The sequence below is a fragment of the Peromyscus maniculatus genome, chromosome 2, assembly GCF_049852395.1.
Source record: "Peromyscus maniculatus bairdii isolate BWxNUB_F1_BW_parent chromosome 2, HU_Pman_BW_mat_3.1, whole genome shotgun sequence".
NCBI lineage: Eukaryota > Metazoa > Chordata > Mammalia > Rodentia > Cricetidae > Peromyscus > Peromyscus maniculatus.
In genome coordinates, this window is record NC_134853.1 from 119,673,680 (window position 1) to 119,692,034 (window position 18,355).

General features: G+C 39.8%; 1 protein-coding gene across 6 annotated transcripts in view; it reads right to left on the reverse strand.

Moving 5' to 3' along the window:
* Positions 1–18,355, reverse strand: part of Dock7 (dedicator of cytokinesis 7) — a 200,443-nt gene that overhangs the window by 152,920 nt on the left and 29,168 nt on the right. For all 6 annotated transcript variants that reach the window (XR_013049236.1, XM_076564551.1, XM_076564550.1 and 3 more), the window contains exons 2-7: positions 11,005–11,110; positions 5,033–5,208; positions 4,700–4,768; positions 1,170–1,299; positions 869–1,081; positions 229–314 (exon numbers count right to left, since the gene is read on the reverse strand). Coding sequence is in view for 5 of the 6 variants with exons in the window: in XM_076564551.1 (XP_076420666.1) it covers positions 229–314; positions 869–1,081; positions 1,170–1,299; positions 4,700–4,768; positions 5,033–5,208; positions 11,005–11,110 (780 nt within the window). In the remaining variant the exon portion in view is untranslated. The remainder of the gene's footprint in view (positions 1–228; positions 315–868; positions 1,082–1,169; positions 1,300–4,699; positions 4,769–5,032; positions 5,209–11,004; positions 11,111–18,355) is intronic.

Here is an 18,355-nt window from a genome sequence, read left to right on the forward strand (position 1 = left end):
ATATGTATACATAATAGATGTATTATATGGAAAACATTAAATATACTTAAATATTTTCCTTAAAATCAAAATAAATAGATGAGATCTTAAATAACAATTTCAAAAGAAAAAATGAAAAACACTTCTCCTAAGTACATACACACAAGCATAAAGTCTAAAGTTTTGTTATACCAGTAATTAAAATATTAGACCAGGTAACAGAAATTATACAGTAAAAGAAATACTTACTTGAGTGATAAACATTTTACAAGAAGTCTTTGTCCAAAATGCTCTTTGGGTACATCAGGAACACTAAGCCGTTCTATTGGTTCTTCCTACAGAGTGAGAAGTAACGCCAAAGTGAATACTTACCACATAGTTCAATGTCCTGCCACTTGTTTTTAAGACTTTAAGCATTCTAATATCAGGCTTCACAATTAAACACATATTTGCCTATAAATAGCAGCCATTACATCCAGTGTATACAATCACAGAGTTCCTCATTAAAAATAAACCCGCTAGTGCTGAAAGCACATTTAACTCATACATCCCATGGCTCTGTTCCCAACATGACTGTAATACTAAATACAAGTCATATTCACGAGAGAGGGATCTTAACAATCACTTGCTTTTGTGATGCGGAGACTGGACCTACAGCCCTGAATATGTAGGTGAGTGCTCTGCCACTGAGTCACATCCCTGGCCCATTTTTAGTTTAGTTTGTAATAGGTTCTCACTAAAATACCCACGCTGGCCTTGAACTAATTATGCAGCCCAAAGAATTCTAAAACTTGTTATCCTCCTGCCTCAGCCTTCCAAGTAGCTGGGATGACAGGAATGTACCATGCCTGGCCCCCTTTGCTTCCTTCTTTATACCCAAAGGCAATACCTCATCTGGTGATGGATGCAAAGCAAACAGTTCCTTATGACGGTTTGATTTCCTTTGGTCATCATTCTGATGGTCTATTTCTTCATTTGGAGTTCGATCAAGTAAATTAGGAAGCAAGGCATCAGGAAGTGAATTTTTTAAGTCAAATATACTGCAGGCCCAGCTACCCCTTGGAGTATCATCTATTGACATTGAACGTCTTTTAAGGTCATCCTGTTATGAAAAATATTAAATTATAAATATTAATATATTAATTAAGTAAAAATATTTTCTCAGAGTCACTTATGAATAAAAATATTACTTGCTCATCCTGGTAGCTGTTGCCATCTGGAGCTTCATCGGATTCAAAGACCTGTCTGGGCAGTCCCTTCTGTCTTTCTTTCTGCTTGTCCAATGTGTTAGGGTTAAATCCTGTTCCCAGTTTATGGTATCTATTCAAAACAAAATCAATTTCTGAAAATCTCTCTGCATCCTTATGTAATAACTACTTATATGTAATAATTATTTTTCCACACTAACACAACTGGGGTCTATGCTAGCAGTGCTGAGTGTACTAAACCCAGGATTTAAGAAACTGTCCACTGCCCACTCCCACCCCAAAAATAGTCAGGCAGTGGTGGCGCACGCCTTTAATCCCTGCACTCGAGAGGCAGAGGCAGGAGGATCTCTGTGAGTTTGAGGCCAGCCTGGTCTACAGAGTGAGTTCCAGGACAGCCAATGAACATTCCGTGTGTACAAAGAAACCTTACCTCAAGGAAAAAAACAAACAAACCTGTCCACCCAAAGTTCCTTTAATCCAAATTAAGAGTAAATTATCTATTTCTAAAAGCATATCATATTTTTCTTCCTCTTATGTGCCAATGATGTATATATAATTTAAATTTTACTTTCTAGTCAGAAATTAGGTCAGTTAAAAACAAACAGAAAAAAAAAGCAGGAAACCAATGTTAAAGAATAAACTAGTGCCGGGCGTTGGTGGCGCACGCCTTTAATCCCAGCACTCGGGAGGCAGAGCCAGGTGGATCTCTGTGAGTTCGAGGCCAGCCTGAGCTACCAAGTGAGCTCCAGGAAAGGCGCAAAGCTACACGGAGAAACCCTGTCTCGAAAAACCAAAAAAAAAAAAAAAAAAAAGAATAAACTAGTAGAAAATACATATTATATTAATAATAATATAAAATTTTAACACTGAAATAGATATGTAAGCATCAAATTTTAACTTTTGTGGTAATTCATTTTGTATAAAAGCTCTCAATCTAAATCCACAATATAAAATGAAAAAGTGGGAAGATCTACATATCATTATATACATATTAGTTTATATACACATAGGGAGGGATTCAGAACTTCTAAATTAATATAAGATACTTTCTTTTCGGGCTGGAGAGATGGCTGAGAGGTTAAGAGCACTGACTGCTCTTCCAGAGGTCCTGAGTTCAATTCCCAGCACCCATATGGTAGCTCACAACCATCTGTAATGAGATCTGGCACCCTCTTCTGTATACATAATAAATAAATAAATCTTTTAAAAAAATATTTTCTTTTCAATAAATGAAAATCGAGTGCCCAAGAACTGATCACAAAGTAGAATGCTGCATCATGGTTTTCCTGTGTCCAGATCGAACGTCTTCTACCTTTCAGAGATACCAACAACTTCTAGTCCGCCCTTTTGTCTCCCATTTACCAATGAAGAGAACAATATTTAGTGTAACAGAAAAATGATAAGCTTTAGAATCTGCTGCCCCAGCTTCTAATCTTGGCCTCCTCCTTTTTGGTTTGTGGGACGTCAGAGAAATTAGTATTTAACTGCTTTGCATCTGAGGTCCTTATCTGTTGAAACCATAAATGCTATAAGATAAGGCACTCAATAAAATACCTAGCACATGAAAATTACCCATTAATGTTAATTCCCCTCCCATCATGCCACCGTCAATGATGAGCCACCAGGATTCTGAGGTCAATAACTAATAATCAATCAATCAACTAATCTCTCTTCCCCACCCCCTCCTACATACCTTTATAGAAATTTTTTCATTATAGGTTTCCAACCCATATGCACAGAAGTAAAAGGTTTTCCAATTATCTGACAAGAATATTACATTTCCCTAGTAATGTACAAATCTAGCTATCTAGCTAACAGTTCCCAAAATTCCATTTTATAACCATTCTATATAAAGAGTAGTAAACTATGCTTTAATAGGTCATACTCAAACTATACAGTATCACTACTATCCTACAGAATGAGATTTAGAACATTCTTAAGCCCAATGAAATAAGACAATAGCTATGAGGGCAAAACTATAAGCAATCATTTTAAAATTTATTTTTATTTTATGTGTATGCCTGCATGTAAGTCTGTGCACCGTGTGCATGCAGTGCCCACAGAGGCCAGAAGAGGGCATCAGATGCCCTGGAACAGGACTTAGAGATGTCTGTTTGCCAGTAGCCATGAACCAAACCCAGGTCCTCTGTAGGAACAGCCAGTGCTCTTAACCACTGAGCTATCTTTCCAGCCCCTCATCATGTTTACTAGTACTGTTTAGCACATATCATTCCCTCTGTGAAAATTACGTCATAGCCAAAGTGATCACTACTTGTTCTTATGTCTCCTTTAGAAAACCACAGTAAGCCAGGCAGTGGTGGCGCATGCCTTTAATCCCAGCACTCGGGAGGCAGAGGCAGAGGCAGGCAGATAGATCTCTGTGAGTTCGAGGCCAGCCTGGTCTACAAAGCAAGTTCCAAGAAAGGCGCAAAGCTACACAAAGAAACCCTGTCTCGAAAAAAACCAAAAAGAAAAAAAAAGAAAACCACAGTAAAATGTTCCAGAATGAAGACCCTTCTTTATTATGAAAATTGCTAATTACTAATTAGTAATGAAAGTAGTTGCATTTTACTTTTTAACATAACAATATTTCAAAAATACTCTCCTAGAAAAATTATTAACTATGTCATAGAAAGAACTGATTATTTTCTACAAATATTTACCTAACTAGATAAATATAAATGTAGAGGACCCAAAAAAAAAAAAAAAAAAAAAAAAAAAAAAAAAGTTCAGGACCTATAAATATTAATACAATTTTAAAAACAAAAAGCAGAAAGTATGACTATGGTGGCATGGCCTTGAAATCTCAGGACTGAGACTGAGACAGAGACAGAAGGATCACAAGTTTGAGGTTCACCTGGACTACACAAGGAGACCTTTAAAAAACAGAAAGATCTTCAAATAGCAGGGTCTAACAGTCGGCTTTTAAATTTAACTTAGCTATGCAAGTTTTACAAAACTTCCAATTTTTGAGAAAAAGTATTCACCAATATCCATCATAATTCCCTAAGAGAATGAGACTACAGAATTATCATCATTACGTCCTATCAGTTTGCACTGATTCTGAACAATACAAAAATAATATTCCTACAAGCTTAGTGTTTTACAAAGAAACAAGCAAAAGTATGGAACTCCACAGAATAGTGAGTGAACCTATTGACAATAGTCTGTTCTTTGACCATTTTGTTTAATGATTTTAAGTCTCACAATTTTTATGAAATCTAACTAAATACATTAAAAATTCCACTAAGTGATTTTTTTTTTCAGATTTATTTTCATTTTGCATGTATGAGTGCTGGCCTGTATGTATGTGACCACATGCTTGCATTGTGCCTGTAAATGCTAAAGAGGCTATGTGATGCCCTGAAATTGGATTCCAGACGGTTGTGATGTGGGTGCCTGGAACCAAACCTGTGTCCTCTACAACAGCAGCAAGTGTTCCTAGCTGCTGAACCAGGTCTCCAACCCCTCTACCCAGTACAATGAAACATTATAATAAACAATCAACTTACTTTCTGATCACAATTGCCCAATCTTCTGTGTAACTTCTTATACAATCTCTAACATGTGGATCCATTTCACTGTTTTTTAAAAAAAACAAAACATATTTATAATTTAGTAGAAATGATTACTTTTTTTTTAAGTAGAACATACACAGATTTATTAGAGACTCCCAAAAAGGAGTTCCAAGGGAAGAATACAGCAGTGAATTTTATAAAAATTTTGCTGCAATTCTTCTTTTAATAAGAAACAAACCTACCATCAAAGTAAGATCTAAATAGCATAATGAATAACAGCCATCCTACAATTACACTGAAACTACCACAAGATAAATGTCGCCTCACCTTTCCTCAGGCACAGCTGAGACAAGGGTCCTGCAGTCCCTCGGACTGTAGACAACTTCAATATCATCCGGAGGGAATTCCACCAAGTCTCTCAGAGGCCCAGAATCCACAGCTAGAGGGTGAGTGATGAGGTAATCTTCCAAATCCACAGGATCGACTGCTTCAGTAAGGGGCACCTTAGCAGAGGAGTGTGTGAAAAGGAAGAGGCGAATAAAACACTGGACAACTTCAAGCAAAGGGAAAAATGAACGTTTTTAACCTAGTTCTTTGGAAAAGCTTAGCAGATATTCTGATCCACTAAGAATCTCACCACACAGCCTTAAGCTCCCTGATGCTTCTTTATAATCTTAACTCTCACATGCAGACTCTCCCCGTAATTCTCACATTAAAAACAGTAACTAGCAATCTTGTTACACTTTACGGCTTACAGTGTACTCACTGGAATGATTATTACTATCTTTGGAATTTGTATTGCTAAGGTTCTAAAAGCTGCCTTTATTTTATTTGTTGTTACTGGTGATTATCCTAGCAAAAATATATTACCAGATTGTGGTAAGTTAAACAATGATGCTCCCAAACTTTCCACACCCTACTCCATGGCCCCTGTGCATGTGAATATACATGGAAATAATCAAAGTCTTTACACGTGTGTTAAAAAGCTGAAGACAGAGACACTGTCCTGCATGATATGGTGTGCTCTATGTGCAGTCATCAATATCCATTTAAAGAGACAAAAGGTGGTCTGGCCTGTATAAACTGAGGAAGAAGCCATTTGAGATGGAGCAAAAAGACAGATTCTAGCCTTAAAGATGAAGTGATACAGCTTCAGGGAAAGGAATATCAGAAGCCACCAGAAGCAGGAAGAGGCAAGGACTGATCTTCCCCAGAACTACTGCAGAGACTATGACCCTGCCATACCCTTATCTCAGTTAGCTTCCACTGACTTCAGGAACCCAGTCTCCAGTAATGAGGGAGTAACTTTTATTGTTTAAAGACACCCATTTACAGTCATTTGCAATAGTTTAATAATAACCACTGAATACTTAATACTCAGACCCTACTTAAATTACGCATTATTAATAATACTCACTGCATTTTACCCTGGCTAAAAGTATACTTTTAAAAGATTTTTATAAAGTGTGTGTTTGTGTGCATGTGTGTGTGTGTATGAGTGTGTGTGTGTGCATAAGTACAGGTGCCCATGGATGCCAGAAGAAGGAAGGCTCTGAACCATATAACATGAGAGCTAGGAACAGAACTTAGGTTCTCGGAGGGAGCAGTATACCCTCTCAACTGCTCTTCAGTCCATCTCTTCAGCCCTGAAAGTATACTTTTAAATAAGATGTCATACTTCTCAAATTCAAAGATGAAAAAGCATTCAGGCAAAATTGTGAAGGATGTATAATAAATGTGCAGTTTATAGATTAGTAAAAATAAGAGCATGCTGTTTCTCAAGATGTTCAACCGGGGGACTGGAGAGATGGCTCTGAGGTTAAGAGCTCTAGCTGCTCTTGCAGAGGACCCAGGTTGGATTCCTAGCAGCCTCATGGTGGCTCACAAGCATTTGTAACTCCAATCCTAGGAAATCTGACACCCTCTTCTGGCCTCAGAGGGTACTGCAAGCAAGTGGTGCTCGGCCATATATGCAGACAGAATGCCATACAAAGAACAACAAAAATGCTCAACTGGGAGCAGTGGTGCACGCCTTTAATCCCAGCGCTCGGGAGGCAGAGGCAGGCGGATCTCTGTGCGTTCGAGGCCAGGCTGGTCTACATAGCAAGCTCCAGAACAGCCAGAACTATGTAATAGAGAGGGTCTGTCTCACAAAATAAAAATAATAAAAAAGAATGCTCAACAAGAATAAATGTACTTGCCTATTACTAAGTAGAAGAGATCTTTAGTCCAGTCTTCTTTGGAATAAACAACTAGCAACAGGTAAAGCTACATTTTACTGCTACAAAGTAAAATAATGAATAGGTACACCATAAACACCATAAAGACAGTTGCTGTTTTTATTAGCATTAAATAGTATCTCATTTAAATATCTCCCAAAACTCTGTAAGAAGGTCAAATTTCTAAATATGACAAAAAGACAAAAGCCTACAGACTATAGAAATTAAACAGATCTCATAGGATAAACAAAGAAATAGATATCAAGACACATTAAAGTAAACTTAAAAAATAATAACCAAAATATAATTTTTAAGTTTACTATTAAAGACAGCGTTGCTATGCAGCTGAAACTTGCATAGAACTCACTGTCTATCCCAAGCCAGCCTCCCACACCCTTCAGCCTCGGCCTCCTGAGTGCTGGATTACACACAGGTGCTTACTGCTGCACCCAGCAGAGTAAAACTCGTCATCAACTGAATGGAGATGACACTGACTTCTAGAGGACACATGACAGTAGACCTGTCACCAAAACCACAGCAGGAAAAGGACTTCGCTGCAGCAGTGAATTTCAGCCAGCCTGTTTGGAGTAAGAATTCAGCTGGTGTAGGGCGGTGGTGGTCCAGCACTTGGGAGGCAGAAACAAGTGGATCTCTGTGGGTTCAAGGCCAGCCTGGTCTACAAAGCGAGTTCCAGAACAGCCAGGGTTACACAGAAAAACCCTATCTCGGGGGTGGGGTGGGGGGGGGGTGGGGATGGGATGGGGGGGTGGGGGGAATTACAGAGGGCACCAGTGAGACCCGCCTTTGGGTGTGTCTGTGAGCTGGGTGTCCTAACAGAGGAACAAGACCCTCCATGAGGTAGGTGGCAGAATCTCATGGGCTGGAATCTTGGAATGAATTTAAAGAGGAAAAAAGAGAAAGCAAGTCCACGTGGTCTGGGGAGGTGTGGGCAGCACCAAGCTCCTGTCACCAAGGCCTCGGTGGCTCCCATCACCACACTTTCCCCACCATGGTAGGCTGCATCCTACCATGAACCACAATAACACTTTCTCCCTTGGGTTTCGTCTTTCTGGGGACTTGGCCACAGCAACAAAAAAAAAATAAGCAATGTAATGGAAAAACAGTTTTCAAGTGGGGAAATGAAAGACTGAGCAACTCAGAACTGTAGACTATGCACAAACATGAAGGGAAATAAAAACATACTCTCATGAAAAAGTCTTTGGTGCCAGCCTACCCTAAAAGGACAGTAAAAGAAATTCTGTAGGAGAATATTATTTTAAGGTGTATTACTTTTGTTTATGTTGCATTTGTTTAACTCTGTGAAGCTGTGTTACTGTGTCTGTCTAAAACACCTGATGGTCTAATAAAGAGCTGAATAGCCAATAGCAAGGCAAGAGAAAGGATAGGCGGGGCTGGTGGGCAGATTGAGTATATAGAAGGAGAAATCTGGGAAGGAGAAAAAAAGAAGTAGCCAGAGAAGAAGGAGGACTCTAGGGGCCAGCCACCTAGCTACACAGCAAGCCACGGAGTAAGAGTAAGATTTACAGAAGTAAGAGACAAGAAAAGCACAGAGGCAAAAGATAGACAGAATAATTTAAGGAAAGTTAGCAAGAAACAAGCCAAGCTAAGGCCAGGCATTTATAATTAAGAATAAGCCTCCATGTATGATTTATTTGGGAGCTGGGTGGCAGGCCCCTCAAAAGAGCAAAAACAAACAACATTTCCAATACAGAGAGGAAGGAAACGCTACTGCCCATCTGGGGCATGTTTACTGTTGATATAAACTTTCAGTACTTTCTGGCATACCCTCAGAAGCTCTGGTGTTAGCCAGATGTGTTAGTGCAACCTCTAACCCCAGCATTCCAGGGGCTGCAAGAGATCACAATCTGAAGCTAGTGGGGGCCCTAGTGAAATCCTCCCTCAAAACCAAGTGTGACTGTGTGGAGCTCAGAAAGGAGGACGGTAAAATACGAGACAAAGGTTTGTTCTAAGTGGACTGCAGTGGTATATCACAAATTTATTAAATCACATGAGATTTATTCTTTAAAGTGATAGACTGTATGGTGGGTGAGCTACAACTCAATAAAGCTATTTTTAAAAACCTGAAACAGAACTTTATCCACTCAGGAAACAGAGAAGAAACACGTCTACAAGAAAGCAAACAGAACATCAGAAAGGAAGCCCCTCTGACCTAACTTCCAAATAAACCAATGGTGTAAACACATTGAGAGTCAGGGGGGCAGAAGTGAGGAAAAGTACAAGAACAGGGCAGAAAGCTCTAGCAACCTAAGATCAAACCCCACCTGACCATAGATGACAGCAAGAATCACTGCTAATGTGTTACATGTGATCACGGAAATGCAGTTTGCAAGGACATGCCAGTGTGTTCAGTATTCTGTACAGCTCAGTGTGTCGGAAGACTGTCATGATTAACAAGCACCTTTTCAACGAGACTACAAAGAGAAACTGAATCCAACAAGCACTGCACACCCTTTGAAAGAATACCGTTGCTAGGAAAATTTGCAAAGTGGAGACTGGTAGAAAAGGTGAGGCAACAAAAAACAGAATGTTTAAATGAATGTCAAAAAAAAAAAAAAAACCAGCAAGTATGAATACTGACAGGCTGAATCAGTAAGTAAAGAACAAATTTTTAAAAGATGATATTTTTTAAGGGAGACCTTCAAAAGTATTTAAGTTACTGAGATAACACTGTGCTTAAGTTAAAACTGAATCTAGTCAGTGACCCTGAGCATCTTCTAGCCACACTGGCTAGCTACAGGCGTATGGTAAGCAGACACCCAGGTTTAAACAGCACTGAGGTTGTGCCAAGGGGTGAGATAATATGAAAGGCAGTAAAGGAGATCAAGGGCTAGATGCAACAGAGCACTTTATATAACGCCCAAAAGTAAGTTCTCTGGGGAGGACAGGAAAGGACATCAAGGGAAATGGCAATAGAAAGTTAGTGGATTTGTGGTGTGTGGATTCTCACAGTCAGAAGGATAGCTGAAATCAGGAAACAGAGTAAGAAGAAAAGACAAGAGATGTAGTCAGAGTGGGGAGCATAAAACAGATTACAGATGAGTTATAATTATTCATAAAAACCAAATCTCCTGTCTGGCTATAGGATTTTGAATAACTGAGATATAATTCAAGATGAAAGATAACATGATAAAAGGCAAAGAATTTAAAATATCGATAATATATGTGAAGGACTACCCTCATGCACACTGAAATTACCCAGAAATCCATGTTTCCTAAAGATTTTTCCAACTAGCATACTATTGCTCATAAAAGTAAATTCCTGTTGTAAAGTTTTAGTAACAAAAACACTTATGACATGTTATCACAGGTCAATCAAACTCTTTCCCCCCACTGGCATATAAGCTTGCTCAATAATCAGTATGTTTCCTTAGCTACCTGTAAAAATGTAGAATGCCACCTCTTGTGTTTCGTGTTTAAGCTGGAGGGAGCCTTACAGGCACCATGCCCATGCCTCCACTTCCTGTGTGCTCAGATTACAGTACACACCACCACACCCAGTCACTCTGTCCCTTTTATTCACTTTCTTAGTTTTCCACATTTGAAATTTAGAGCACTCTAATTTTAAGAAAAATGGGTTTGTTTTAATCCATATTCTTAACATAGATATGAGATTAAATAAAAATTACTATCTCATGATAGCTTCTTTCATAAGAGATGGCTTATTCATGTCTATGATGCTTGACCTACAATGATTCAATAGCTATTTCATTCTATTAAAAGGGACAGAGCTACAAACTCACATAGTGCTCACCTCAATACCTAACTGTAGAAGACTCTAGTCTTTTCATATAATGAATTTACAGATAAAAATCCAGCATTGATTAAATCCTGCTTACAGAGTTTCAGGGTTGCCTGGGAAACCAACACTTCTCTAGCACCATGAAGGCCCTTCTGTCAACCCAATGGCAAGAATGAGGCGGCAACAGTGAAGGCTAGAACTGGGGTAGAACCCAGGCTATTGACTCACGTCCCCAGTACTTTTTCAAGGTCTCCTCAGTAACCATTTGTAACACTCCATGGCTTGAAAATGCTACTTACTGTGGTGTGATGGGATATATTGCCGACGATATTGAGGTTCTTGAGCAGCTGTGGGGAACCACTGTACTGTCCAGAGATCTGCTTTCTAACTTCAGCAGCAACAGTTCTAGGACAAAAAAGAGTCATGCATTACTAACACACACACACACACACACACACACCACAAGTAGGTTAGTAGGTAGGTAGACAGATATATATATACATATATATGTATATATGTATATGTATATGTATATGTATATGTATATATATATATTTAAGAAAACAAAATTCATTTATAATGGAGGGAAGTACATTAAAAATTTGTTTATAAAATAACAAAATCAGAATATTAAGGCTAAAACAATTTTGTACTTGTTTATAACATTTCTTTTGTTTTTACTTTTTTGAGACAGGGTGACTCACTATGTGGTCCTGGCTGGCCCAGAACTTGCTCTGTAAAGCGGGATGGCCTTGAAGTCACTATAACATCTTTTTAATAATGATGGAGGACACAAGCAGTACAGCTAATTTTTACATGGCTGGTTTCCTAATGGTTGTGACATTTTAGGAATACAATCTATGGTAGCATATAAGCTATAACATACATATATAAGTTAAAATGTAGATAAAAATTGAAAATAAATTCTAAAATATTTTATAAATCAAACTATGCTAAAAACTGGAAGAAAAAAGTTCTTCTTTCTTTTCTAATATTACTACCTCCTCATTTATGCCACAGAAAACTAATTTCTATTTTTACTTAACTAATAAACAATGTCTTCATACCCAGGCAGTAAGAGCTTCCCATAATCTGACCCTAATTTCTCTCTCCAGCATTTCACATTATTAACCAAACTTTTACAATCTTTCATACTGCTTGAGAATTTCATACCTGCATACACTGTTTTGGTCAAACCTACTCCCATCCCTCTCCTCAGCTCCCCCACCAATCCCACAGGACTTCTTCCTCCCTGCTTTAGACACTCTTTCTTGTAACCCACCGAGTCACCTTAGTTCTGCCCATAAGTCTAGGACATCTTCAGGATCATGGTAGCCCTCAGCAGCAGCAGCCCTGATCTTGTCAATAAACACAAATTGTTTCCCGAGAATTTCTTGCCTTTCTTGTTAACCAACTCAACTCTTAAGTCATTTTAAGAGTAAAACTCAGATGACAAGATCTTCATGTGAACTTCTTGGCTCAGCACAGTTTAAACATACCACATTTTTTTCAACCTTCTAGGAAACCTACCCAAACCTACTTTTTAATTCCTTGTCATTTTTTTTTCTATTTCATGTATACTCTATTAAAACGGTAGTAATTGTATTTGTCTTTTTGTCCCTAAAATATTTATCCGGGGGGTGGGGGGTGGGGAGGAGCTTAATTCACTTGCTAAAATGTTTTGGAACCAGAACTGGAAAGACAGGCCTATTGAAACACCTATAACCCCAATGCTTGAGCAGGGGACAGAGATTAGTGGATCCCTGAAGCTCTCCTGAGTCAATCAATCAGCTCTGGCTTAGGTGAGAGACCCTGCCCAAAAAAGGTAAGCACAAAAATCCAGAACGTCGACACCCCAAGTCAACCTCTGACCTGCACACATGTGTACATCCACTTCCATGAGCACATCCCACATGAGCCCGCACGTGTGCATACACACACACACACACACACACACACACACACACACACACACACACACACACACACACACAGGCTCTAGCACTCAAAGCCATTATGAAAACTCTGTGCATTATACACTACACATGAATTCCTGACATATGTAACTACAAAGGCACCACCAAAGCAGATATATCTTAATTTGAAAAAAATCAGCATTAGAGTGCAGAAATCCCAAGACTTTATGGTATTTATTGGCCCTTACACACTACTATTTTGAATTTATTTAAATAAATAGTATTTTAAAACAAAAAAAATATTTTAGATATTCAAATGGATTCATCACCTATTAATGACTATAATCCTCAGTTTCCACAAATCTGTCAACCAAAATATTCAGTGACTTCCAAACCATGAAATTAAAACTTTCCCAATAACATTCATAAGATTTTTTTTTCAATGTAGGTCACAAATACAACCAAGACTACTATCTACAGACCTTGTACAATTATATCTCAGTGTCCATATCTAACTTCTATCCTATGATTCTCAAGCAACTACTCTCTATTTTATAAAATTCCCCTTCTATTCTTTGACTCTTTACCAAAAAGTTAAGGGCACTTCCTCTCGTTATCCCATGCACATCAAGTTTCTGTGCAGGCATGACAACCGTTTTAAGGAAGTTCCCAAGCTCACGGTTGGATTTAGAACCTCAATTTCCAACTGAGTTTTAAGAAAATCTCGTTTTCCCAAGGTTATCCAGACTTAATGTAATCTTTCCCCCACTTTATCTCTTCAGTGTCTTTTTTCTTCTTCCACAACCAGACATTCCACACAAATTACTTAAAGATGGTTATAAGGCAAATATGCAATTCTAAGTGTTTGATTCTAAGATAAGAGTTATTCTCTAAGGCTCAAGATGCTAAGCTGTTCATTTTTCACCTTATATTAATGTTTTGAAGGAGACTAAATCAAAATTCATAATTGACAAAACTTGGAAGCAACTAAGCTGTCCTTCAAGGAATGAATGGATAAACAAGTATGTCACATCCGTATAATAAATGGTGCTTTTGGAAAAGGCAATGGGTTATCAACCATGCAGGAACAGTCAGTCCCACGTGAAGAAAACAGTCTTAAAGACTACAGATCATGTCGTTTCTACTTTATGACACACTGAAATAGGCAAACCATGGACAGAGTAGAAACAATGGCTGTAGGGCTGGACAGGGAGTGGGAAGGGGTAGTGGATGAGCAGAGCGGATGAGCAGAGCGCGGGGCATTCAGGGGCCTGTCCCAGTTCGCTTTCTACTGCTGTCATCACCGTGACTAAAGGAACCTGAGGAGAAAGGAGTTCTGAGGAAGAGGCTACAGAGGGGTGCTGCTTGCTGGCCTGTTTAGACTGCTTTCTTATAGAACCCAGGGGGTCACCACCCATCATGGGTTGGTCCCTCCCACCTCAATCATCAACCAAGAAAATGTCCCACAGACCTGGCCTATGGGCAATCTGATGGAGGTATTTCTTCAATTAAGGTTGCTTTTTCTTCCCGGATGATCCTAGCTTGTGTCAAGTTGACCAAAAACAAACAAACAAAAACCTAACCAGCAAGGGAGGGAAACTATTCCCTGTGACACTGTAACAGTGGGCATAGTCATTATACATCAGTCAAAAACCCTGTGCAATCTTTGAACCTTAGTCAACAGTAATGTATACGATCATTGGCTCATTCAATTAAAACTAATGTGCATACACACTAGTGCAAGATGTTATTAGTAAGGGAAACATTGAGGGTAGTAGTAATACAGCAGAAGTCATCATGTTTCCAGAATTCTAAGAGTAAACACCTGGGCCTTTGCAGCCCCAACAAGCTAGATTTAGGCAGAGAAAGGAGATTTACTCACTGTGGCCATATTGAGAAAATGGGGGAAACCACCTCTTTTAAGTAGGAGTGGAAAAGGGAGGAAGAGAGGAGCATCAAACCAGGTAGAGGTTAGTGGTGAAAACCGGAGAGGGGACACACCAAGAGAGAGAGAGAGAGAGAGAGAGAAGAGAGAGAGAGAGAGAGAGAGAGAGAGAGAGAGAGAAGAGAGAGAGAGAGAGAGAGAGAGAGAGAGAGAGAGAGAGAGAGAGAGAGAGACTTTGCAGGGAAAGACAAAGGCAGTCTCTTGAATTGATGACTCCATTAAGCCTTTTCCTTGTTAAACTGGAGGGTGGGGGTGGGCAAGTACGTGCAATGCCGATTGTGAGTGGAGTTCAGAGGACCACCTTGGAGATTCCTTTTTCTCCTTCTACCATGTAGGTTGGGGGAATGAACTCAGTTCACTGACACTCCATTAGGCCTTTTAATGAAGTCTATATAATGCAAAGTATTTCTTGATTATTTTTTTATTTATTCTTTGTGTCTTTCACATCATGCATCTCAATCCCATTTATTTCCCCATCTCTTATCCACCTTCTGCCCTTGCAACTCCCCCTGCCCCCCCCCCAAAAAAATAGAATAAAATTTAAGAGGAAAAAAAAAGGAAAAATCTCATCACAGAAGCTGTAGTGTGACACACACAGTGAGTCACACAGTAAACCCTTTTATCTATATATCTTTGTGTGCGTGCAAGTGTTCATTTCAAAGAGTCATCAGTCTGGTTCAAAGCCTCTGCTACACTATTGATGCTGGGCCCTCCTAGATATCCTGTTGTTGCCCTGTGCTGTGGAGATCTTGCAGCTTTGGGTGTACAGGACTGGCCCTTCATGTGCTCCCGAAGATCACAGATGGGGTGGGTGTCAGGGCTGGCCATCACATAACCCTGGTTCTGGGCCTGGGCAGTTGCAGGGTTGTTCAGGCGGCCAGCTCTGCCGTCCTCACCACCAGGGTGAGCTCTCCAACATAGCCCCAGGCTTGCAACGACGAGGAGCAAGGGGCAGGGCCAGTTCTACTGCTTTCGTGCCCTCTGGGTCTGCTCTCCCACACCTGGACCATCAGGGCCAGCTCTACTGTGTGGCCCAGGCGAAGTACAGGCGCTACTCTCCTGAGTGCTAATCCAAGTATTTCTTAATCGTAATTAAAGTCCTTACATTTCTGATTCATTTGTCAAGACTAGCATAGCAACAACAACAAAAATCCTTCAAAAAGAAATATAACTAATTTTGGTTGTTGTTGTTGTTGAGATACGGTCTCACTGTGTGGTCCTGGCTGTCCTAGGACTTGTTTATGTAAACCAGGCTGGCCTCGAAGTCACAGAGATCCTCCTGCCTCTGCCTCCCAAGTGCTGGGATTAAGGCATAAAATACCATGTTCATTCTTTGAGATGTGATAAAGAGAACTCAGTTTTGACTAAAGAAACCGGAAATGTTACCCATTAACTGACCATTTCAATGTTAAAGAGAGAAACAAATGAGACAGTTACTTCATTTAAAAAAATACCTTTTATTTAGTAACAAACACGACAGACAGTCCTCCGTGAAGTGAGGTCACTCACTGACCTAACTCAATTTTACCTGTGATTTTTTTTCCTTCTGAATTCTCCTGAGTCATTCCCTCCTACAAATTACCTGGGGTTCCAGGTACAGCTAATCTGATTAATATCTTTACAACAAGAGGCCAAAACTACCGCCAAGCAACAGAGTCCACAAACAAATGACCACATGATGGTACTGTCCAACTATTACTCTATGACCATAAAAGAACCACTCTCCTGACAACAGAACCTGGGCTGAACTCTAGGAGGAACACTCTTCCCACAGTGAGAATGGATTTGTTCCCTCCAGTGATGAAGATTTCTCTGAAGCATTGCAGAAATAGTCTTCCCACCCCCACCCTCCCCCATACGCTTGGTTTGTTTGGGGAGACGGTTTCACCATGCACCCCAGGCTGGCCTCCAATCTTACTAACACTCCTGTCCCAGCATCCTGAGCGCCGGGATTGAAGACAGGCACCACCATAACCATACGACCACCTGACTGAGATTATCGGCTCAGGCAAATCACCAGACATGCAAACACAACTCTTGCTTTTTTATATTCTTCTATAAAAACTCCAAGCACTTGTTAGCCCCCCAAAGACAGACCTCAGGAGCTCAACTTTTTCTCTTCTTCCCCATCCCCACACCAGTTCAAATGCCTCTCATGCCTTTCACCACTGCGTGCCTTGGGCATTTCAGGACAGGCAGCCGAGCCTCTTCTGCCCAGAGCCCCAAGGTAGGCCTCTACAAATACTACAACTATGTATTACTTCCACATGCTGTCACGTCCCTAGAAGGGAAAACCAGTAATAATTTGAATAAAATGTCATAATGCAAAAAATAAATCACTTCATAATAAGCTGTAACAGCAAATGTCCACTGCCCAGACAAAGGACCTATTTCAACCTCCTGAATGAACCCCCTCCAAAAAAAGTCACTATCTCTTAACCAAACTATAATCCAACATATCCAAAAAAGACGACACATAATTAAAATTAACTTAAAATCCTCTATCTTCAGTTACTCTTTCCTGACACTTTTCTTTTTCTTTTTCTTTTCTTTTCTTTCTTTCTTTTTTTTTTTTTTTTTTTTTTTTTGGTTTTTCGAGACAGGGTTTCTCTGTGTAGCTTTGTGCCTTTCCTGGAGCTCACTTGGTAGTCCAGGCTGGCCTCGAACTCACAGAGATCCGCCTGCCTCTGCCTCCCGAGTGCTGGGATTAAAGGCGTGCACCACCGCCGCCCGGCTTCACTTTTCTTACTCCTAGTGATGATTTGTAATAGAAAGCAAAATCAGTAAGGCCTTCACTTCACTTCAGTAAGCTATTAACACAAAGTGCAAAGAAGAGGTCAACAGTATTGGAGTTACTCCCCAATTACACTATGAAAACTCCTACTTCTGTCCAAGGGAAAAAAAATCCAAAATTTGATCTACTTATCTTTTTTTTAACTCTCAATTCTACAAACTCCCTCATTGTTAACACAAACCACCATTTTTGACACAAGAGATCACTGCGTCGGGCCAGTCACAAAAGGATGCTGGAAACAACCAGCAGAAGATACACAGCAAACTATGAAAAATAAAATGTGTTCTTTACTGAGAAAGGGTGGTTTTCTATTTTGAATTTGAAGGTCTTTTTTGTTTTGTTTATTTTTGTTATTGTTGTTTGAGACACGGTTTCTCTGTGTGACAGCCCTGGCTGTCCTGGAACTCACTCTATAGACCAGACTGGCCTTGAACTCACAGAGATCTTCATGCCTCTGCCTCCCCAGTGCTGGGACTGATAAAAGTCGTGCACCACTACCACCTGGTTCAAATTTGGAGATCCTGAAATATTGTTTCACTATATAAATTTAAAGAAGGAATCAAAATGAGACAGAAAGGAATCATAAGAATGACAAGAAATGGAGAGGAAGTTAACGAGCATTGTTCTCATGGAAGAAAACTGAAAAGTTTCTTGATGAAAAGGAATTTTGAATTACAGAATAAAAGTCTGCCATAGAGTAAAATGACCAAACAGGGCTGACTAGAACTATAGGCTGAAGAAGACAAGAGGCGAGGCATGGAAAGGAGACTACCTGGAAATCTATTTTATCTCAGGGTTTCTCATAGCCAGAGAAAACCCCAAAAGCTTCCTGAGATCCAGTCTTAACTTTTCTGGTCTGGTGGAGATTGTTTTTAAGGTTTTTTATTTCTTTTTTCCTTCCAGACAAGGTTTCTCTGTGTAGTTTTGGTGCCTGTCCTGGATCTCGCTCTGTAGACCAGGCTGGCCTCGAACTCAGAGATCTGCCTGGCTCTGCC